We start from the raw sequence: 19,246 nt of genomic DNA on the forward strand, positions 1-19,246 counted from the left end.
TGTGGCTAACTAAAAGCATCTATTTCTTCCCTTTCCCTCTCATGCCCCTAAAAAAGAAAGAAAGAAAGAAAGAAAGAAAGAAAGAAAAAAAAGGATAGCTACATCACTGTAAAAAGATTTATTTTCCTCCAGGTAACACATAAAGGATGGGGTCAAGGAAAATTGGTCCAAAGGTTCATAACTGGGTGCATTCATAATGTTCCCTTTCTTCCTGATTGATATTGCAGAGGGCTGCAGGGACTTTTAAAGGAACTGAAAATAGATTGATCCTCCTAGAAGATCAGGAAGCCACAGATCTAGGAGAAGCTGCTTTAGTTGCCTTTGAGAGCACATTTAATAAAACAGGAAAATACCCCGTAGAGCAATATATTTATATCCTCTGTGTGGATCCCAGTGGGTGCATGAGCTTTGTGTACACAGGAACCTTGGGGCTGGGTTGTTTTGTTTTGTTTTAATACTATGTCTGCTAGGCAGCAAGGGTAGAAAATTCTCTTGAAAAAGCTAACTTCCTAAGAGACTCTTGTATCTTCAGAAGCCACGGTAACAAATGGTGATTGTCAGCAGCTTGCCCTCCCCTTAACGTGGAAGCTTTCACTAAAAAGGATTTCTCACTGGGGTGAGGCAGGGCTAGCCAAGAACAGGCACCAGCAAATAGTTAAGCTCTGAGTACTGCTATCCCTGCAGAGCCATCCATGACAGAGGTATTTGGGATTCACTGCTGAATCGCATTCTTCTGTGGTTTGTCAGCAAAAGCTAACTACTCATTCTGCTTCAGTGCAAATATGGGTTGCTTGTAAAGCATAACATAATTTCTGTAAGAATCCTGCAAGTCTGGCGTTTTTGGCATGGACAGGCAGCAGGTTCCAAAGTGGAGAGGAATTTGGGCCATTTTCACCTCCTCTCATCTGTTTAACACCATCCCCCCCGACTTTGAAATAGAAACATCGTCCGCTTTGATTAAAACAAGGACTGTTAAACAAGTTCTCTGCTCTGTATTTTTGAAGTGCTGGGCAATTGTAATGTTAGAGAACAGCTTCGATGTTTAATTTATTAGGAAACTGATACTGTACAGAGAAACTATTGGTCAAGTACTGAGAGTTAAACATTTATTACTAAAGAAAAATTACGAAGCCTTGATTTAGTGCAGGCACTTCTTCTGTGTCCTTTAGCCATTAAATGAAACCCAAACTTAATTGAAAGCATTAGTGCTGTGTATGATGACTCACTTTCATTTTCTGTGGCTTTGATTTTGGTCCTGCAAAACTTCTGTAGACAAAAAATGGCCCTTGGTCCACACTTGAATACTTGTGCTTAGGTACAGAAAGGAAAGTAGCCTTTTGCTGAAAGCCTGTGGGGACTTTTCTAAAATAAAACACCTCCCTTCCCCCCAAACTTTTCTGCTTTTCAGTTAATGAAAGGTTGGACAGGTTAATAAATTGGTGTTGTATCACATCCAGAACAAAGAGCCTGTGGCACTTCTTTTGAAAAGCATCTTTTGCTTAAATGTCACTTTATAAATGTCACCTTAGTAATTAACATGCAAATGAGCTTTGATGTTCTACTACACTGAAAAAAAGAAACGAGTGGATGGGCATATTAAAATTTCAGATTTTGGATTGAAAGTGATAGCCTTCCAGGTTTGCTTTGCTACCCACACAGAGCGGGTCGGGGAGCCAGCTGGTGTGTTAGCTCATGGAGTTCAGTTATCTCAGCCTCAGCAGATGGGGCCTGAGAACAGAGTTCCAGCGAATAAATAATTGCAGGTGTGGGGTTATCTGCGGTGCCTTTCTGTAGTGGGTATGTGGGGACAGATGGAGGAGCTGGGGCAGTACCACGGTGACAAATATTGACATAGAAAAATCTTCATATTTAGTAGCCTGATCAGTATTCATCTTGGGAGTAAAGCTGCTGTTTTCCACCACTGCCCACCCCTTGGCAGGGGCAGGGGAAGATGCCCTTTTTATGTATGGGAGATGAAGACCGGGTCAAACAGCTTCCGTGGAGCAGCTGCTCTATGCCTTTTGAACCCGCTGTGCCACAGCAATGTGTCCAGCAGCAATTGTCTGCAGCTCCGGGGCTTCTTGGGCCACCTGAACCCCTTCTGGGGGCTGGTTTTACTGGGTGGCTCTGGGATCTGCTGGACTTGGGCCAGCGAGAGCTCCGGGGATCTACCATTACATGTTGCTGCTAATGATTCTGGGAGCTCCTTTTCCGTGTCTTCAGCTCCCTGTGGGACGTGATGTGTTCCTTTGCATCTTAACTGCGGTGAGGTGCGGTGGACAGTGAAATGAAGAGGAGATACGAAAGCCAGCAGGCAGGAGGAGTAGTAATATACTAAGGAAAAGAGGTTATTTACAAATTTCAAGCCCCTTTAAACAGAGAAACAAAAAGCAGAGATGGAACAAAACAGATTTAAAACCTCTGCTGAAATGTAAAAAGATGACATCTGCCTTTGTGTATTGAATGTAAAACAGGAAGGGATCCATTTCTCATTTGGATGCGGCTGTTTTTCCTGTTGTTCAAGAAATGGGAAATGTAGCCAGAGTACTAATCTTGCAAGATCTGCTGTGTTGAGAATGCCCTGGGAAGGGCTGCAGCATGTCCATGCCGTTGGATGAGAGCCTTTTCGTATCTTGAAGTTGTGGTCTATCTACCCGTGGCAGATCTTTTCTAAGCTCTAGGCAGACACAGGTACTGCCTTTTGGGTGAAAGGGCTGTTGGCAAAGAAAAACAGTGGAGGGGGAATGAAAAGAAGGAACAAATACAAAAGCAGGATAAAATCTTCAACAACCAGTTTTCCTGATTGAATGACACAGTTGCCCTCTTGTCTCTGATTTTAAGTCATTGAAAACAGATAAGATTTCTTTTTTTTCTCAGCCTGTTCTCTGTGTTGCTGATGGGGTAGGATTCATGTAAATTTTTGTGGTTAAAAAAAAAAAACAAACAAGTAGAAAAGGGTTCTCCAGAGTTTTTTAGACTAATGCTTCTGTGGCTCCTGGTCTGCCTTGTACGGGACAGTGTAGCTAGCTACTTCTCAACTTCCAGTCACAACTGATATTGAAACAGAGTGATTGCAAGTACCAATAATAAAAAAGTGAACACCACTGCTGACAAGAATTGCTCCTTTTGACTAGAAGAGCTTGTTTAAAGAAAGACATAAACCTGTAACTGAAGGTGAGGTCTTTGAAGGTCTTCTAATTTCCCAAACCCCTTTGTCCTAGTGAAGACGCAAACTTGTGTGTGGATGGAGAAACAAAAATGCAGATCTTTATGTTGCAATTTGTTGCTGGTTTATGCAAGACTTTTTCTTCTGCCCTTCCCTTTCAGGTGGGTCAATACTAGTCATAATTGTAACACAAGAAAATGCAAGTCTGCTTGTGGTAGCGGCAAGTCCAAATGACACCGCTAGAGAAAGCATACAGGCACATGCTCTGTGTTGATGTGTTCCTCTTTACTTTTTAGTATCAGTTACCGGATTTACTAGGAGTGCAGTTCCCTTCCAAATGTTATTAATAAAGAACTCTAGCACTTTTCCAAAGGGCTATCAGCTAATGTTTAAGATTCCTTATGAAAAATTATTTAGAACTTAAATCTTTTTTCTGCAGATGGTAGCAAGGTCTCGGATGCAACCTTGATGGAGGTCTTATTGATGAATGACTTTAAACTTGTTATCAACAACACAGCATACAACGTGTCACCTCCTGTAAAAGGTAAGAACAATGCTTAATAACTCTGATTATCTCACTTCATCTAGTGAAAGGCATGGGATATCTCAGAAAACTAGAACCTGTCTGAAGAAAGGAGTTTCTCTTTTTTTTTTTTTTTTGCCATTGGATGGGCCTGCTTTTTGGGGTTGTAGGTGGGGAGAGAATGAAGCAGGGTAGGTTCTTGAAATGTTTTATATAATAAACATTTTCTTTTCAGATAAGCTGAGTAGTGAGCATGCTACTGAAATGGAAGATATCAAATCCTTGGTTCACCGACTGTTTGTGGCTCTGCATTTAGAAGATCACCAGATCAGGAAAGAGAGAGAATTGCTACAGAAACTGGACCATCTGAAAGAAGAGCTGCTGCCTCTTGAACAGGTTGGAAGGCGGGGTTGCTTTTTTTTAAAAAAAAAAACCTCAAAAGCATTTCCTTTCATCAAGAGTAAGCTCTGTGATAGAAAAAAATCAGCATGAATGGCTAGGGTGTGTCTGTCTTGTTATGCAGATGAGGATCAATTCAAATACAATTCAAATTATTTTCAATTCGGTTCTTTTCCCTCCTGTTTACATACATGCCCTGGGTAGAAACCACAACACCTGGAGAAAGCTGTCATGAACAAGCCTCAGCATTGCTAGTACTGGGATTGAAAGTCCTCTTAGTCACCTGTTGCTGTATGAGTTCTGAATACCCATTACAGACAAAACAATAGTGAGGTAGAAATCATCTGTGGCTTAGGCTAGGGTTTTCTGTATCACCAAGGCAGCAAGGCAAATTGTTTGGACTAATGGTTGCCCTAATCCAAGAAGGGAAGGTATGAAGGTTGATCTAGGGCAGGCTAAGCTAACCCAGCATGAGGGGAGGAAGACAGAAAGAGCCTGACAAAGTGGACAAAGTTTTCCTTGGCTTCAGAGCTGCTTTGTGAGGACCAGCCTCAGCGTTAACCACAGCTGCCTTGAATGGTAAATGGAAATCCGGTAGACATAAATCCCTAGTAGTGGGAAGGGGAGATTAAAAGCAGCATTTCTTGGTGCACAACAGCCAGGAGATCTGGTTGCCCTTGGATTTCACTCCTTTTCTTTCTTGGCAGGGTAAGTCCGTAAGAGGAGTCAGTAAAAGATCCTGAAAAAGGACCTAGCCCGGCAGGAGAAAACATAGTTGAGGAGCCGCTCGTCAGTTGCACTCATGTTTGCGTAAACAGGTTTCTTTGTTTCTTTTCCTTAGATGAAAGCCAGAATCGCAGACAGTGCGGATGCAAAGACCTCCAGGCTTCTGTGGGTTGGCTTAGCTCTGATGTCAACACAAGGGGGAGCGTTGGCGTGGCTTACGTGGTGGGTCTATTCGTGGGACATCATGGAGCCAGTCACATATTTCATCACTTACGGGAGTGCCATGGCTTTCTATGCCTACTTTGTTCTTACTAAACGGGTAAGTCCCCATTTTGTAAATGTCTGGAGTGTTGTAAAGCAGAAAACTGACTCTGAAAATCACAGTGTTTGGGGTCTGATGAAAATATAATTCAGTAAGTACCCTTGCCATCAGATAGGGACTTGTTTGATCCCTAATGAGGCCGGATACAAATGTTAGATTTTTAAGAAGGGCTAAAGCATTCCTACTTTTGGGGTATGAGTAGATAAAGAGATTACTACTTGGCTTTTTTGAACAGCTGCTGGCACCATTGCTTGAGACTTTCGAATAAGTCTTTGAGATCAAATAGTAGTTGAACTTTCTCTGACTCCTTGGAAGTAGTGTCTGTTGACTTGGGTGGCTCCAGTCGTGAAGATCACACAATGTCTTTATTATGATTGAAAATTCCTTTAGAGGCGATAAAAACAATTCCTACCATGTCTCTAAAAAGGCCCTTATGACCTGTAAGGGCATAACTTCATATGTAGCCTCTTAACAGAACGTGTGTGTGTGTGTTAACTAGGTAAATCTTCTGGAAACAAGCTGAATTTCTGTTGAAGAAACTCGTTTGTGCAGATAATCTTCTGACCTCTACCCAGTTTTCTTGCTAACCCCAAATACGTGCCCTGCTTTCTTCACCAGGATTACATTTATCCTGACGCTAAAGACAGGCAGTTCCTCCACTACTTCTATCGGAAATCCGAAAAACAGCATTTTAACGTGGAACGATATAACAAGCTCAAAGAAGACCTAGCAGAGGTATTTAAATACAGTCCTTAAATAATGAGGTAGTCTCTGGGTTACGACTTTTTCAGTAAACTCTCAGTGAAGGGAAAATTGACCTCAAGGTTTGTTACGTACATTCAAAACAGCGTATTGCTTATCAGCCAGTTTGAGCTGTTTAAATAACCATACAATGTTTGCCATTGATTTATAAATGACTTCAGTAAGCCATCAGAAAGAGAAACCTTTAAAACAAGTCAGTCAGTTTATCAGGCCTACACATCCATTTTTTGCATACTTGAATATGTTGCCTTTTCAGCGATTTTAATAGAAGAACTGTATTGCTTTTGGAGACAGTGTGTTAGCTGCACTGCTGTGGTACCACAATCTTCTCCCTTCCTTGGAAGGAAACTGTCTTGCAGAGTTCAGCATTTGACAACTTAATCCTATGCCTCAGGTAAAAGGCTTAGGTTTCCATCCAGTCACCCATATTCTGTAACAGGTGGCGGTACGTAGGCCTGGGAGAAACAACGTAATCTTCACGAAAAAACGTCACAGGTCCCACTCCCCAATTCTTACTCCCCCGTTTCTATCTCCCCAGCCCTGTGTTGAATGTCTCGTAAAAGAAAATTGAAACTACCCCTAATTTTAGTTTAAGACCTGTGGTTCAGTGTCATTTCATGAGCCATGTTTGGTATAAGGCTAGAGTTGATGCTTTTTCAGTAGCCTTTGAGTATGAATTTTGTAGTTGTAATTTCAGGAAAGTAACACTGTGGGGTGTGGGTGAGTGTGTGGATGGGTAGGGCACATGCTTCTCTCTGGAGACTGGCTGAATGGCCTGAGCAGGTCTGTAAATGGTCAGCGTCCTCCATTTGTTTAGTTTCGTTTCTTGTATAAGACCAATGCCTTCTGAGAAAGGAAAGATACTGGATGTGTGAAAGAGGAGAGAAAGGGGGGCTGCAGAAGGATGAACTCTCCCTCTTTCTCGCACTGGCAGGCAGAAGAATCCCTGAGGCGTCTGCGCCAACCTCTGCACCTGAGGCTTCCAATCCAGGAAATCAATGACAAGGACTGACTTTGGTTTTGTATATATTAGAATTGCCCTTTCAAAGCTGATACGAACATTTAGTTACTCTATAGAAACTGAGTATTTTTGACCACTATAGTTTTGAAAGTTGCAATAAATATCTACAGAAATTATTTGGTCACTGATGGTTTGGGTTTTTGGTTTTTTGTGTTTTTTTTTTTTTTTAAATACTATAAAGAAGCTGCTGAAGCAAAGTTCTTCAAGGTATTTGTCAAATCTCATTAGTAAAATGGAGGCATTCTGCCCGCTGGTAAAATGACAGGGATGTTTTATAGAACAAGGGCTGTCTTTTTAGGACTATTTACTATAGAACAGCAGTAGCTCATAGAGTAAATTTCTGCATCGAGTATTAAGATTTTTTTCCCCTGAAATTACTGTTTTCCTTTCCCTAGCTCTGTGCTTTGACTCTGATATAACACCATTGGTGGAGGTTAGACTTGCACTACAAGTAAGCTTTTTTTGGTAACTATTGCTGGGAAAGTAAGATGTATCAAACTCATTTACTATAAAACCATTTATGTTTCACTGTTGCATTTTATTGAAAGAATTTATCAAAACATTCAACTTTATACATACATTCATGATTTATACAAAGCTTAAAAGTAGCCATAGTAAGAATTAACATCTGTGACTTGGAACATAATATATGGAAAGATTTAACTAAAGCAGAGCCAGTAAATCAATTATTTTATACCCAGGGAAGTGGATTAAGACACTTTGCTCAGCTTGAGTTCTCCATTGTCCCCCAGAGTTAAGCGTATGTACCAATAATGTGAAAAATAATAAAGAAATATTTGCTTCTAGTAAATATCATTAAAATTACTGATGCTGCAGTAGTGACAATCCTATGGCGAAACGTCCTGTGGTGACAAACACACTATCACTTGTATATACACCCTGACAGTGTACAACCGATTTCCTCTGGGGCCAAGGGGGGGAAGAGGCTGATCCAACACCAAGGCCTGAAGTATGCGATATGTTGCATTTTGCAGAGCTGCCTAAGAGATGTCCAGCAGTTGTAAGTGAGCCTGGAACCTTAAAACTATTTGCTTTAGCTTTAGAGATGTGTACAAGGTGAGCTTACCCAAAGTCATGCTAAGCAAGCTGTGCATGGTCTCATTTCACTACTGCTTGCTTTTCTCCTGAGGATGCAAAGCACCAGCAAGCTTTAATTGTGCCCCAAACGTAAATGATGTGCAAGCAAAAGGCGGCCTTTATCTATATTAATGCTACAATCGTACTCAAGGAATTAAGTTCCTTTTTAGTGTTGAGAGAAAATTCAAAAAAAAAGTCTAAAAAGCTATAAGTCCACAAAAATTGGAAGGTGGATACTGCTGTCCACAGATTTAAAAAGATGCCCTACAAACATACTCCCTGTAAACTGTGCTCTTGGAGCAAGAAAAGCTAATCTAATGCAACATTTGAAATGTTTTGGAAATAGTAAAATGTGCCATAGTTAGCTAGCAAGCAAGCAAAAAACGTTTAAGAAAAAAAGTAATCTAGAGTACCAATTTCAATAAAATCTGAGTACCTTTTAATAGTTTTGCACCAGTCAACTTTTCCCAAATTCCCTGAGAAGAACAGAGCTGTAATACAAGCTTTAAAATGACTTTAAGATTTTGGAAACTATTATATATGCAAACTGTAACTTTGATCCCAGTGTTTTTGCAGACAATCTTGTAGAATATTAGTCTCCTGAACTAAGATGGCTGGTTTTCACTTCTGCAGTGAGTATTAGTTAATGGTTGTCGTTGTTAATAACAATCTACTTAAGATTTTGGATGAAAATACAATTTTTTAGTTAACATTGAGGCAAAACAGGGAATCTGTTTTTTTCCTATAGCATCAATGTTTCTGCACACATCCACTTTGCGATGAGATACTTTCCTGTTAACGACAGTAAGAAGTTCTGTGAACTCCAAGGAAGAGCCGTGCTTCTGAAGTGCCTCACACAGATCTTGAATGTACCAGGAGCCATTTAAAGTTTCACGATGAGAAAAGTAACCTATTGTAGAACAGAAACATAAAATGATATCCAAATGTAAGTAGTGATGCCACTGGAAAAAAGACTCATGGGAGTTACTGCTCGCTATAGCTGCATCCGTAAGGGATTACTACTGGGTGTAAATCTTACTTCGCCAGTTATGTAATTCCACTGGAAACTGTAGATGGGAAACGGCTTTGAGATCACTTGTAGTGCTCAGCCAAGAGGAGCGTGGTTCAGGGACTGGTAGCTTACAGGATTGTATCTGCACATTGCAAGAGTGCAGACAGGACTGAGGACAAGATACATGGAGGACTGGAGAGAACAGCCACGTAGTGCAAGGCAATTTGTAAGCCACCAGAATCCTACAATCCTAGAAAAGAGGGGAATGCTTGTTGTCAGCAGACAGCTCAGCAGCAAGATTATGGTGAGACTGTTCCTGCTTGGCAAATTAACTGCAACCTTGATGGCTTATTTTCACTTTTTCCTTAACATGTGAGGCTCTTCCCCAGATGAGATGTCACTTACCAGACATGCAAAACAGATGACCTGGAACTGTACTCCTTATTTTGACTGCAAAATGAAGAAGTGTTCAAGCTTGTTACAGTGAAGTATCAGACACCAGGTGTAAAGTATTAGAACTTACCTTGCGCCACAGAGTAGCACATGATAAAGTCTGCACCAGCAGGCAGGGTATAGACACCAGCTGCATCCACTTCAGTCTCATTGACAATGGATTCATTGCTACTGTCTACTGAATCCTGAGCAATAACTGGATCATCATGTTTATCACCTCGACACGCCTGTTGGTGAGAAGTATTGTTATGCTTTCACCTCCGCCAAGCTCCCCTGTGTTAAGATGATACTTCTGACACTAATCAGAGGGGACTTCTGCTCAGTCAGGCGTTCCACATTACCATGCGTCTGGATTCATAAAGACCCATTTACTTCTCTATCAATTAAAGTATTGGTGACAAAGTCCAGTGAAAGCTCTGAGATGATCACAGAATTGCTAAGATGATTGGAAGGGACCTCTTGAGATCACCTAGTCCAACCCCCCTGGCTCAAGCCGGGTTAGCTAGAGCAGGTTGTCCAGGACTATGTATCTTTTGAGTATCTTCATCATACTCCACAACCTCTCTGGGCAGCCTCTTCCCCTGTTTGACCACTCTCTCAGTAAAAAAAAAAAGTGTTTTCCTGTGTCGAGATAGAATTTCATGTGTTTTAATTTGTGCCAGTTGCCTCTTGTCCTGTCACTAGGCACCACTGAAAAGAGCCTGGCTCCCTCTTCTTTATTCCCTCCCACCAGGTGTTTATAACATTGATAAGATTCCCCTGAGCCCTCTCCTCCAAGCTGAACAGTCCCAGGTCTCTCAGCCTCTCCTCATATGAGATGCTCCAGTCCCTTAATCATCTTTGTGGCCCTTTGCAGGACTCAATCCATTAAGTCCGTATCTTTCTTGTACTGGGGAACCCAGAACTGGACACAGTATTTCAGATGCAGCCTCACCAGTGCTGAGTAGAGAGGAAGAATCACCTCCCTCAGACCTGCTGGCAAAGCAGTGTTGAATAAATGCTCTGAAGCGCAGCCATCATTGTATGCTGTTACACTTATGCTCTTAGTTCAGTCTCAAATGTGTTAGTTGAGGGAGGGTTTTTTTGTGAGAAGCCAGTAAGTGAGCCCAGTATTGTCAGTGTTGCAGAAAGGCTATACATGGAGGATAAGACGCTAAGAACACACTCGAAAGATACAAAGTAGGTAAGAAGCATTACTTAAGAACTATCACTAAAGAGAGAAACATGAAAATCTTTCATTTACAGTGATGAAGTTCCATCCTTGCTGTTTCCTCTGATTTCCAAAGGTAAATGCTATGCCGACTGTACTGTAAAAGAACTCATTTGATGAACTGAACTAAGTTAATTTGCTTTTTGATGCGTATATGTTATAAATGTTTCCAAGTATTACTTATAACTTGAAATATGTAAATATTTTTCCATCTTTGGCACCTGGTGGAAAAAGAAAAAATCAAAGCTGAATGAGTCCAAACGAAAGATGAATTAACAATGTGCTCATTCTTGCAGCGCCCTTGTGCTTAAGGAAGCTTTCATTTGAAAAAAAAGGTCATTCTTAGAATTACTGTGTAAACTACTACAATTACAATTTGCTGAAAGCCACGTTCTCATTTGAGTTTGCTAATTGTGATCTGGATAAAGATGGGATAAAGCCCTGTGTAACCTGGTTTGAACCCATAACTGACTCTGCTTTGAACAGGAGGCTGGACCAGAGACCTCCTGAGGTCCCTTCCTACTTGCATTATCCTGTGAACCAAGGAGTGAAACAGGAGGTTTATATGGGCTTTATTTGACCACTTAGCACAAACAGTATTTCTGAGACAATAAAACTTTAAATTGGTTCTTTAAATTCTCCAGAAATGGCAAGTATTGGTCATGGACAGAAAAGAAACAAACCAAAAAAAATAAAGCAAGCCAGAAAAAAGATCACTGTCACCACCAAAACCAACCAAACAAAAAACCCACAAAAAACACCTTCTGTAAGGATCAAGTAAAGGGACTTGCCTGGAAGGAAACCATGGAGGTAAGGAGGTTTGATAGCCTTCTACAGCCTAGGCTAGGGCTATGAGGTGTGAACGGCAGGAACTGAGGTGAGGCTGTACACAACCTTCTCAGAAAAATGATAGTCTTCTCTGCCATTAAATATACACTGACAGTCAATCCGACACAGGCTTTATTTGGGTTGCTCTTCATAAAATTACTTTTTAATTATTTTTTATTAAATACAGCTAGAATGATAATATTAATACTTGTGTACATAAAAATTTTTTAAAAAAAGAGAAGAATCCTTGTCTTAAATGCCTTTAAGGAACAGTTTTCCATACCTTCCTTCCTAAAGATGCAAAAACTTTCCCTTATGGAAAGACTGTATCAGGAAAACTGACTTCTGTATTACAAGAAGACATAGGTGAGTGCTAACTCCACTGAATTCAGAAACAGACATCTTACCTGAATGATAAATATCTTCGGTTTTCCTACCAGACTCTGGCACTTGTCTCCTCTGAACATGTCTGTGATTGTCTCAATTTTGATTTTGCCATCATATGCATAAACATGATCATTCTCACCATGACTCAGGAACACACAAACAAAGCAGTCAGCATTGCTGTGGTCATCCCTAGAGGCTGAAATAGTCAAGTGGTGTTTAGATGACTAAACAGTGATCTTCAGGTTTAAAAAACATTGTACCTTTGTATCCTATAACTTAATCTCCGATCAGTCCTTTTTCAAATGAACCCAATTTGCAGAGAGTGTAACACCACAGGGATTTGAAGGTGCAATGATGCAACATGGCTGAAGATAAGGGCTACTACAAGTAAAAAGAAGAATGTTATTAACTTCTCCCAGCTGCAGGTACTTTCTTTCAGTTCTTACCGACTTCATTAGTTCTCTCCACAGAGGCTTCACTTACATTGCAATTAAATAATCTGAAGTCTAACCCTTAAGTCCTTCTAATGTTAAACAACTCCCTTCTGCACAAAAATTATTTTAAGTTAGATGAACAGAGAGAATAGAAGAAAAGATACCTGGAAATTCTGCTACAAATAGTTAGACATAACCAATATGTAGTCTACTACCTTCGTAAATTTTCTGCAGCACATCTTCTGCTTTCAGATCATCAAAAAGTCTGACTTCAAATCCAAGGTCTGTCAAACTATAGTTAAAACACATCAGTATCAGTAAAAATCTTGCTCAAATTATATGTCAGTTGCTACCAACTTAGTTGCTTTCCCTATGAGAGAATGAATATTCATGTTTATGCATTATTTATGAAAAAACCTACTAAACTTGATTTTTGAACTCAAACTGGTGTCAAGTGCAGGTGTAATACCTAAAGTTACTTCAAAGAGTTTGTCCTAAGAGAGTTCTGGACACACTGAAATCATAGGACCTGTGCCAGCAGTTTCTGTGACTCAGAATCACAGAATCACTAAGGTTGGAAAAGACCTGGAAGATCATCAAGTCCAACCATTACAAAAAAAAAAAAAAAACAAAACACCAAACAAAAAACCAAAACCAAACCACACCCCACCCACACCACACAGCACCATGCCCATCAAGCCACGTCTCACAATGCCACATCCACACGCTCCTTGAATACCTCCAGGGAGGGTGACTCCACTACCTCCCTGGGCAGTCTATTCCACTGTGTTACCACTCTCTCAGTAAAGAACTTTTTCCTAATATCCAGTCTGAATCTCCCCTGGCGCAACTTGAGGCCATTTCCTCTTGTCCTATCACTAGTCACTTGGGAGAAGAGACCAACACCCACCTCTCTGCAACCCCCTTTCAGGTAGTTGTAGAGAGCGATGAGGTCTCCCCTCAGCCTCCTCTTCTCCAGACTGAACAACCCCAGTTCCCTCAGCCACTCCTCATCAGACTTGTGCTCCAGACCCCTCACCAGCTTCATCGCCCTTCTCTGGACACACTCCAGCACCTCAATATCTTTCTTGTAGTGAGGGGCCCAAAACTGAACACAGTATTCGAGGTACGGCCTCACCAGAGCCGAGTACAGAGGCACGATCACCTCCCTACTCCTGCTGGCCACACCGTTTCTGATACAGGCCAGGATGCCGTTGGCCTTCTTGGCCACCTGGGCACACTGCTGGCTCATACTCAGCCGGCTGTCAATCAACACCCCAAAGGACTGTGCCTCAAAGCTTTTTTATTACGGCTTTCTTTGCCAAGGTTGCATAGGTGCTGATCTCTGCAAAATTTTTTGTTCTATACTTAAATGTAAGATTTCGGTAACTGCTTATTTGACCATGATTTCTGAAGTTGAAGCTTGAGTAGAGAAACCAAGTTTCTTACCTGCGTTTCAGATTGTTTCTGTCTGCAAGAGTCCCATGTCTATCTAGCAGCTTCAAATGCCAAAAGAAGTGTTCATGATTGAAGATTAAGGCAACTCCTCTTCTTTGATGGTTCATTTTGTATTGCACTGCAGGATCACGTGTTTGTCTGTTGCCAGAGACGGAAGACATTCTTGATAAATGAGTTAATGGCTAACTGAATTTCCTTCCTGTATTCCTGGTAGTTGAGGCTTTTGAATTGACTAGAGACTTTGAGGATCCAATTTCAGAAGACAAGACCTCACAATGTGCAATACTTTAGGAACAGCCTAAACCATTAGGTGTTTTTGAAAAGCTTGGGCGTGTTAAGCAATTTAGTAAAAAACAAGTGTTGGGTGCATACTAGGCTTTATCAGGTAGGTTGAACGACTTCTCTACAATGTATTTGTATTTTCTTTTGTCAGGAGGCTGTCTCATTAGTAACGCAGTAAGGAACACTGCACTGTAGACTTGGCTCCAATTCTCTGTTATGCAATTAGCTAAATATTATTTTAACATAATTGGATAGTGCATATATACTTATTTGGAATTGTAGCTGTCTGAGATTTGCTTCAAGTTCTTCTAACTAAACCGAGTGCTGCATCATAACCAACAGACTATAAACTGGTGATGAGGTAGTGTGCATAGCGTATCTTGCAAAAGGAGAACAAATTTGTATTATTTTACCCTAACAAGATGAAAGGTATGACAGTACAACTGTTAGTCTAAGTTTTTAGCAACCAGCCAACAAAATCCTAAAGCTGAAGGACAGTGTTGTTCTGAAGGACAGAACAAATGACCAACCCAGCTTCTAAGTAGAGGACTTTAAGTTATCATGGCAACAATCGTGTGAAGCATTCAGCAATTTTATTGGTTTATGAGCAAAACACAACATAGATGTCTGTGATAGCACGCTATGGACTCTACACTTGAACCTAAAAGGCTGTTTCCAAGTGTTGGCATGGCTGCATTTCGAGAGATGAAGCAGATGAAGCATCTTACTGCTTTTGTAGACAGAAGTATCGGTGCAGGGAACGGAAACTAAAACGCTTCTGGCAATAGCCAAGGCCAGTGCTACAGATGTACAGAATGACAGTCCAGGGCATGCTGCCCTAGGACTGGCTCTACTCAGAGCTGTCATTTTTGGCGTGTTTCTGTTTTTTTCCTGCTATGGAAAGTTCAGTTTTGGTGCAACTGGTGGAAGAAGTTACTTAGAATATTTGCCTGAAGATGTTACTTAAAGATCGCAGTTTCATCAGCAAAATGCTTCTGTTTCACTATAAAATGACCAAAGTTATCTGTAAACTATTTCTGCTTCTCCACTCTATTATGAGCAGCCCCTTAATAAAACATCTTTTTTGTAACATCTGCATAAGTATTCAAACAGGGAACAGCAATTCTGGATGACTGTTCAAAGTCTGGGGGTTTCTACAACATTGGCTGGATAACCATTAAGGAAGGTTAAGTGGGGTGCTTTATCACTCTCCCCAATTTGAGTGTTTTATATGATAAAATGCAAAGACTATATATGTCAGCCCTGTAATTATGAATGACATTTCACCTGTACCAGTACCAGAGTTTATTTGGATTTTGGCAATTTGTCTTCCTTAGGAGTCAGCTAGACGTAGGGCTAGTAAGGATTTTGGACAGGTAGGTCCCTGGATCCTGTGAATGACCATTAGAGGATGGTTCCCTAAATAGTTCTTCCTCTGCTCAGCTGTGTTCAGTGAGCGGGTGAGGCAAAGGAAGTTATCAGGCAGGTAGTTTACCTTTTCCAGGGCTAGATGATGTTGTAAGGTGGAGGAGGAAAAATTAATAGAATCACTATCCCGTGGTCCCTTTACCCTCCTTCCTGAGGAATATATTCCTGTGCAACACTCTATCGCTTAGCCGGCCCAGTGGTTCCTTAGACTGTGATGGTATTTTTGCCACAGTCTCTGCACGTTGCCTGACACAAGAGGAGTCCGCTCCTGAGAGTCCCTTCTGCATGCCTTTACGATAAGAAGGGTGGTTCTACATCTGGTGTAGCTAAAACTAGAAACGTGTTCTGTAAGTGGGTGGAGTTGAGTTGAATAATCCAGTCACATTCTTAACAAAAATCAGAAAACCCTGCACTGACCTCAGTGCCACGGGCCATCTCTCTGTCACTGCCATCAGAACTTTACCTTGTATCAAGTGCATCTACTTCTGTGATGTTCTGATTTCCATCTGTTAGAGAGATCAAAAAGTGATTTAGCCACTAAATCATTCATTAAAAAGAAACAATTTGAACTTGTGCATCCAGCCTTAAACTTTAGCTGTTAATGTGAACCAAAAGCTCATTCACACATCAGGTAAGTAGGCATGCAGTTAAACAGCTTCATTAGCCTTTGTCTGCACCCACAGCTTTTGGAGGCTGTTCTTAAAGTTCTGACTCCAACAGTCTGAATTTTAGGTGGTCAAGACATGCGTATTTTATATCTGTATGTGTATCTGTATCTATATAGACATATTCAGAGATTATTATTTTACATAACTAACTAGCCAGCTGTATTTATTTAAACAGAGTCTCTAACTCAATAGTTATGATTTCGCATAATCTAAAAATACATTGGTGTTTCTTTTATTTCAGTAATGCTGCTAATGCAAAGCTGAGCGTTCTCTTTGAGGTTGGATGCAGTATATGAGTCATAGCAGGTAGTGTAACAGTATGTATAGCTAATGACAACTGAGAAGATGCAAGATTCATACCTCTTCTTCTGCTAAACTATATAGACGTAAGTATCTCCAGTAAGAGAATGCACATAAAGGTAACACTGTGGGAACAAGAGGGAACATGCACATCTTAGGAGCATGCAGAACTAAAAGCTTGCAGATCATTAGGCCAAAATATTTATTCCTTTCGCTTAAACATCTCAATGCTCCTCCTACTACTGGTAGAGACTAACTACCACATTATGAAAACCATGTACTATACTGTACCTGTGGTAGTTAATGTAGGTCTGCTATCCAACTGGACGTGGCCTGCAATTAGAAGAGAAGATGGGTCACGTATAAATATATTTTACAAACTATTTTGTATATACAATACTACCTTTTCACATCTGTTTTTCACACGTGATTAAAGCCTTTTGCAAAACAAACTGACATAGCTATGTATTGATAGAGAAGAAAAGTTCATAAAGACATTTGAATAAACTTGCAGAAATCTACAATTGGCTTTAGAAGCTTTTATGTTGAACACCATAGCACAGGAGGGCCACATGCTTCTAAGTGTTATTATTTACATGTAAACTTCCCACTGGCAAATATTGATCATGCTTTCAGGTGTTGGGTCTTACAATTATCACTAGTAACCTGAACGCACACAAAAAAAAAGCTATTTCAGTCTGCTTGAAACATGACAAATAAGTCAGACTAATGACAGAAGTGCTGAAAAATGGGTGTAGATAGAACACAGCAACACTACCTATGCCCGTGACTCTGTTGATAATATGAAGCCAGAGATCTTTAAGAGTGCATCTGTATGTTTAAATTTACACTGTATTTTTGCTTGTGTACCTGAGATCTGGCTGATGCTTTTGCCTAAACTTAAGGGGGGGTGTGGGTGGGTAATCCACCCCTCAAAAAACCAACAGACCATAAAAATGTTAATTATCAAACATTTAGACGGAAAAATGATGTCATGTAGACACAGGAAGAACAGAATTCCTGGGCCAAAAGAAACTAGGGGAAGATGGTTTTCCTGTTCTTTTAACCCTGTTTAGTCAGCTCCCAGTCTAGCTTTTCATTGCCACTGTCGTACTGCAGCTTCATTCAAGTAAACGCTACTTAAATTATGATTTACGAAAAGCTTTCTGCTTGTCTTACACAGGCTTGTTCTAAAACCTGTTTGCTCGCAATGGGACTACTTACTTGTCTTAAAATCTCGTGAAGATGGATTGTTTCAAAGGAATCCAAGATCAGGTGTGCACTGGATTACACTGGGATCTGATAGCATGTTTCCCTGGGTATGTTTGCATCTCAATAGGTCTATCATTTGGGCCAAAGGACATGGCATTTAGAAAATACCAGTAACCAAATGGCACCAAACTAAAAAAAAGTATATGTAAGCCTAACAGCATCTTCCGGAACCAAACCTACCGGGTTTTGCTGCTCCTCCTGTCCTCCCGTTACACATCGCCGTTCTTCCTGGGCACCTGAACCCCGGCTATCCACCGTGCCCCCCCCCTCTTTTTTATGCTGGCAGCTGTTTTTCTTCTGTGTCGACAAAACAACCCCTCGCCCCGCTCCCCCCTCCCCAGCCGCCGCCACGCCGGGCTCCCCCGGGGCCGGGCTCCCCCGGGGCCGGGCTCCCCCGGGGCCGGGCTCCCCCGGGGCCGGGCTCCCCCGGGGCCGGGCTCCCCCGGGGCCGGGCTCCCCCGGGGCCGGGCTCCCCCGGGGCCGGGCTCCCCCGGGGCCGGGCTCCCCCGGGGCCGGGCTCCCCGCCTTCCATTTCCCGCAGCTATGGCGGCGGGAGGGGACAGTGGACTTTCCCCTCAGCGCTGGGATTTAAGCGCCCATCTACTTCCGCCTTGGCTGCCTCCGCCGCCGCGCCCTCCTCCTCCCCGCCGGCCACCTTCCCCCGCTCCCCTTCCTTCCCTCAGGGGAAGCGAAGGCCGCGCTCCCCACGAACGTCGGCGGCCACCGCCAGGCACGGGCCCCGCTCCGCCGCTCCGCGTCAGCGCGGAGGGGAGGTCCCCGTTCCCGCACCACCCCCGCGGGGGGCCACCGGCACCGTGCCTACCCCAGGCGCCGCAGCCCGGGCTGAACCCCCTGTCGCCAGAGCACGGGGGCGGCCCGGGGACCGCCGAACACCAGCCGCCCCAACAACCGCGCGGGCGGCCGCCATTACCCGCCTGCCCCCTCAGTCCTACCTGCCGGCCGCCGCCGCTCCGAGCCCGACATGACGGCGGACAGAGGTACCCCGGCCTGCCGTGCCTCCGCGCCCTGCCTTCCCGGGGCCGGCCCGCCTCCTCCGCCCGGCCCAGGCACCGCCTCGGGGGCAGGGCGTTCAGCGGCCTTTGCTCCGGCGGCGGCCGCCGCCTCTGCTAATAAACGGGGCGGGAGGCAGCGGGGGTCCCGGTGGCCGGGGCGGGAGGCAGCGGGGGTCCCGGTGGCCGGGGCGGGAGAGCGGCGGGGGTCCCGGTGGCCGGGGCGGGAGGGCGGCGGGGGTCCCGGTGGCCGGGGCGGGAGGCAGCGGGGGTCCCGGTGGCCGGGGCGGGAGGGCGGCGGGGGTCCCGGTGGCCGGGGCGGGAGGCAGCGGGGGTCCCGGTGGCCGGGGCGGGAGGGCGGCGGGGGTCCCGGTGGCCGGGGCGGGAGGGCGGCGGGGGTCCCGGTGGCCGGGGCGGGAGGCAGCGGCAGCAGCACCCGGCGGAGAGGCGGCTGCCTGCAGCCGAGGGGGACGGCCGGCGGCGGGGG

At 43.3% G+C, this 19,246-nt stretch overlaps 2 protein-coding genes across 3 annotated transcripts in view; one reads left to right on the forward strand and one right to left on the reverse strand.

Moving 5' to 3' along the window:
- MCUB (mitochondrial calcium uniporter dominant negative subunit beta) overlaps window positions 1–7,009 on the forward strand; it is a 52,661-nt gene extending 45,652 nt beyond the window's left edge. Inside the window, exons 5-9 of the mRNA XM_059818219.1 lie at window positions 3,606–3,710; window positions 3,925–4,085; window positions 4,930–5,133; window positions 5,755–5,871; window positions 6,833–7,009. Coding sequence (XP_059674202.1) covers window positions 3,606–3,710; window positions 3,925–4,085; window positions 4,930–5,133; window positions 5,755–5,871; window positions 6,833–6,910 — 665 coding nt within the window. The 3' untranslated portion in view covers window positions 6,911–7,009. The remainder of the gene's footprint in view (window positions 1–3,605; window positions 3,711–3,924; window positions 4,086–4,929; window positions 5,134–5,754; window positions 5,872–6,832) is intronic.
- Window positions 7,010–7,523: 514 nt separating this feature from the next.
- On the reverse strand, window positions 7,524–18,749 carry CASP6 (caspase 6). 2 transcript variants are annotated; one of them, XM_059817910.1, is made up of 8 exons: window positions 18,703–18,749; window positions 16,769–16,810; window positions 15,973–16,015; window positions 13,791–13,937; window positions 12,557–12,633; window positions 11,928–12,103; window positions 9,553–9,709; window positions 7,524–8,927 (listed from the first exon to the last, which is right to left on the reverse strand). In XM_059817910.1, exons 1-8 carry the CDS (start codon window positions 18,731–18,733, stop codon window positions 8,692–8,694), a joined length of 909 nt encoding a protein of 302 aa, XP_059673893.1. In that variant the 5' UTR covers window positions 18,734–18,749; the 3' UTR covers window positions 7,524–8,691. The 2 variants fall into 2 exon arrangements, with proteins under 2 accessions (XP_059673893.1, XP_059673894.1); XM_059817911.1 differs by lacking the exon at window positions 13,791–13,937.
- Between the last annotated feature and the right edge of the window lie 497 nt (window positions 18,750–19,246).

The sequence above is a fragment of the Gavia stellata genome, chromosome 5 (assembly GCF_030936135.1).
Source record: "Gavia stellata isolate bGavSte3 chromosome 5, bGavSte3.hap2, whole genome shotgun sequence".
Taxonomy (NCBI): Eukaryota; Metazoa; Chordata; class Aves; order Gaviiformes; family Gaviidae; genus Gavia; species Gavia stellata.

What these genes read in the sequence shown, in the direction of transcription:
- CASP6 (XM_059817910.1), bottom strand. Translation starts at nt 18,733, where the DNA reads ATGTCGGGCTCGGAGCGGCGGCGGCCGGCAG. An exon ending in GGAGCGGCGGCGGCCGGCAG is followed by an intron (nt 16,811 to 18,702) that starts GTAGGACTGAGG and finishes TTCTAATTGCAG; the next exon opens with GCCACGTCCAGTTGGATAGC. An exon ending in AGAAACAATCTGAAACGCAG is followed by an intron (nt 12,634 to 13,790) that starts GTAAGAAACTTG and finishes TTTTAACTATAG; the next exon opens with TTTGACAGACCTTGGATTTG.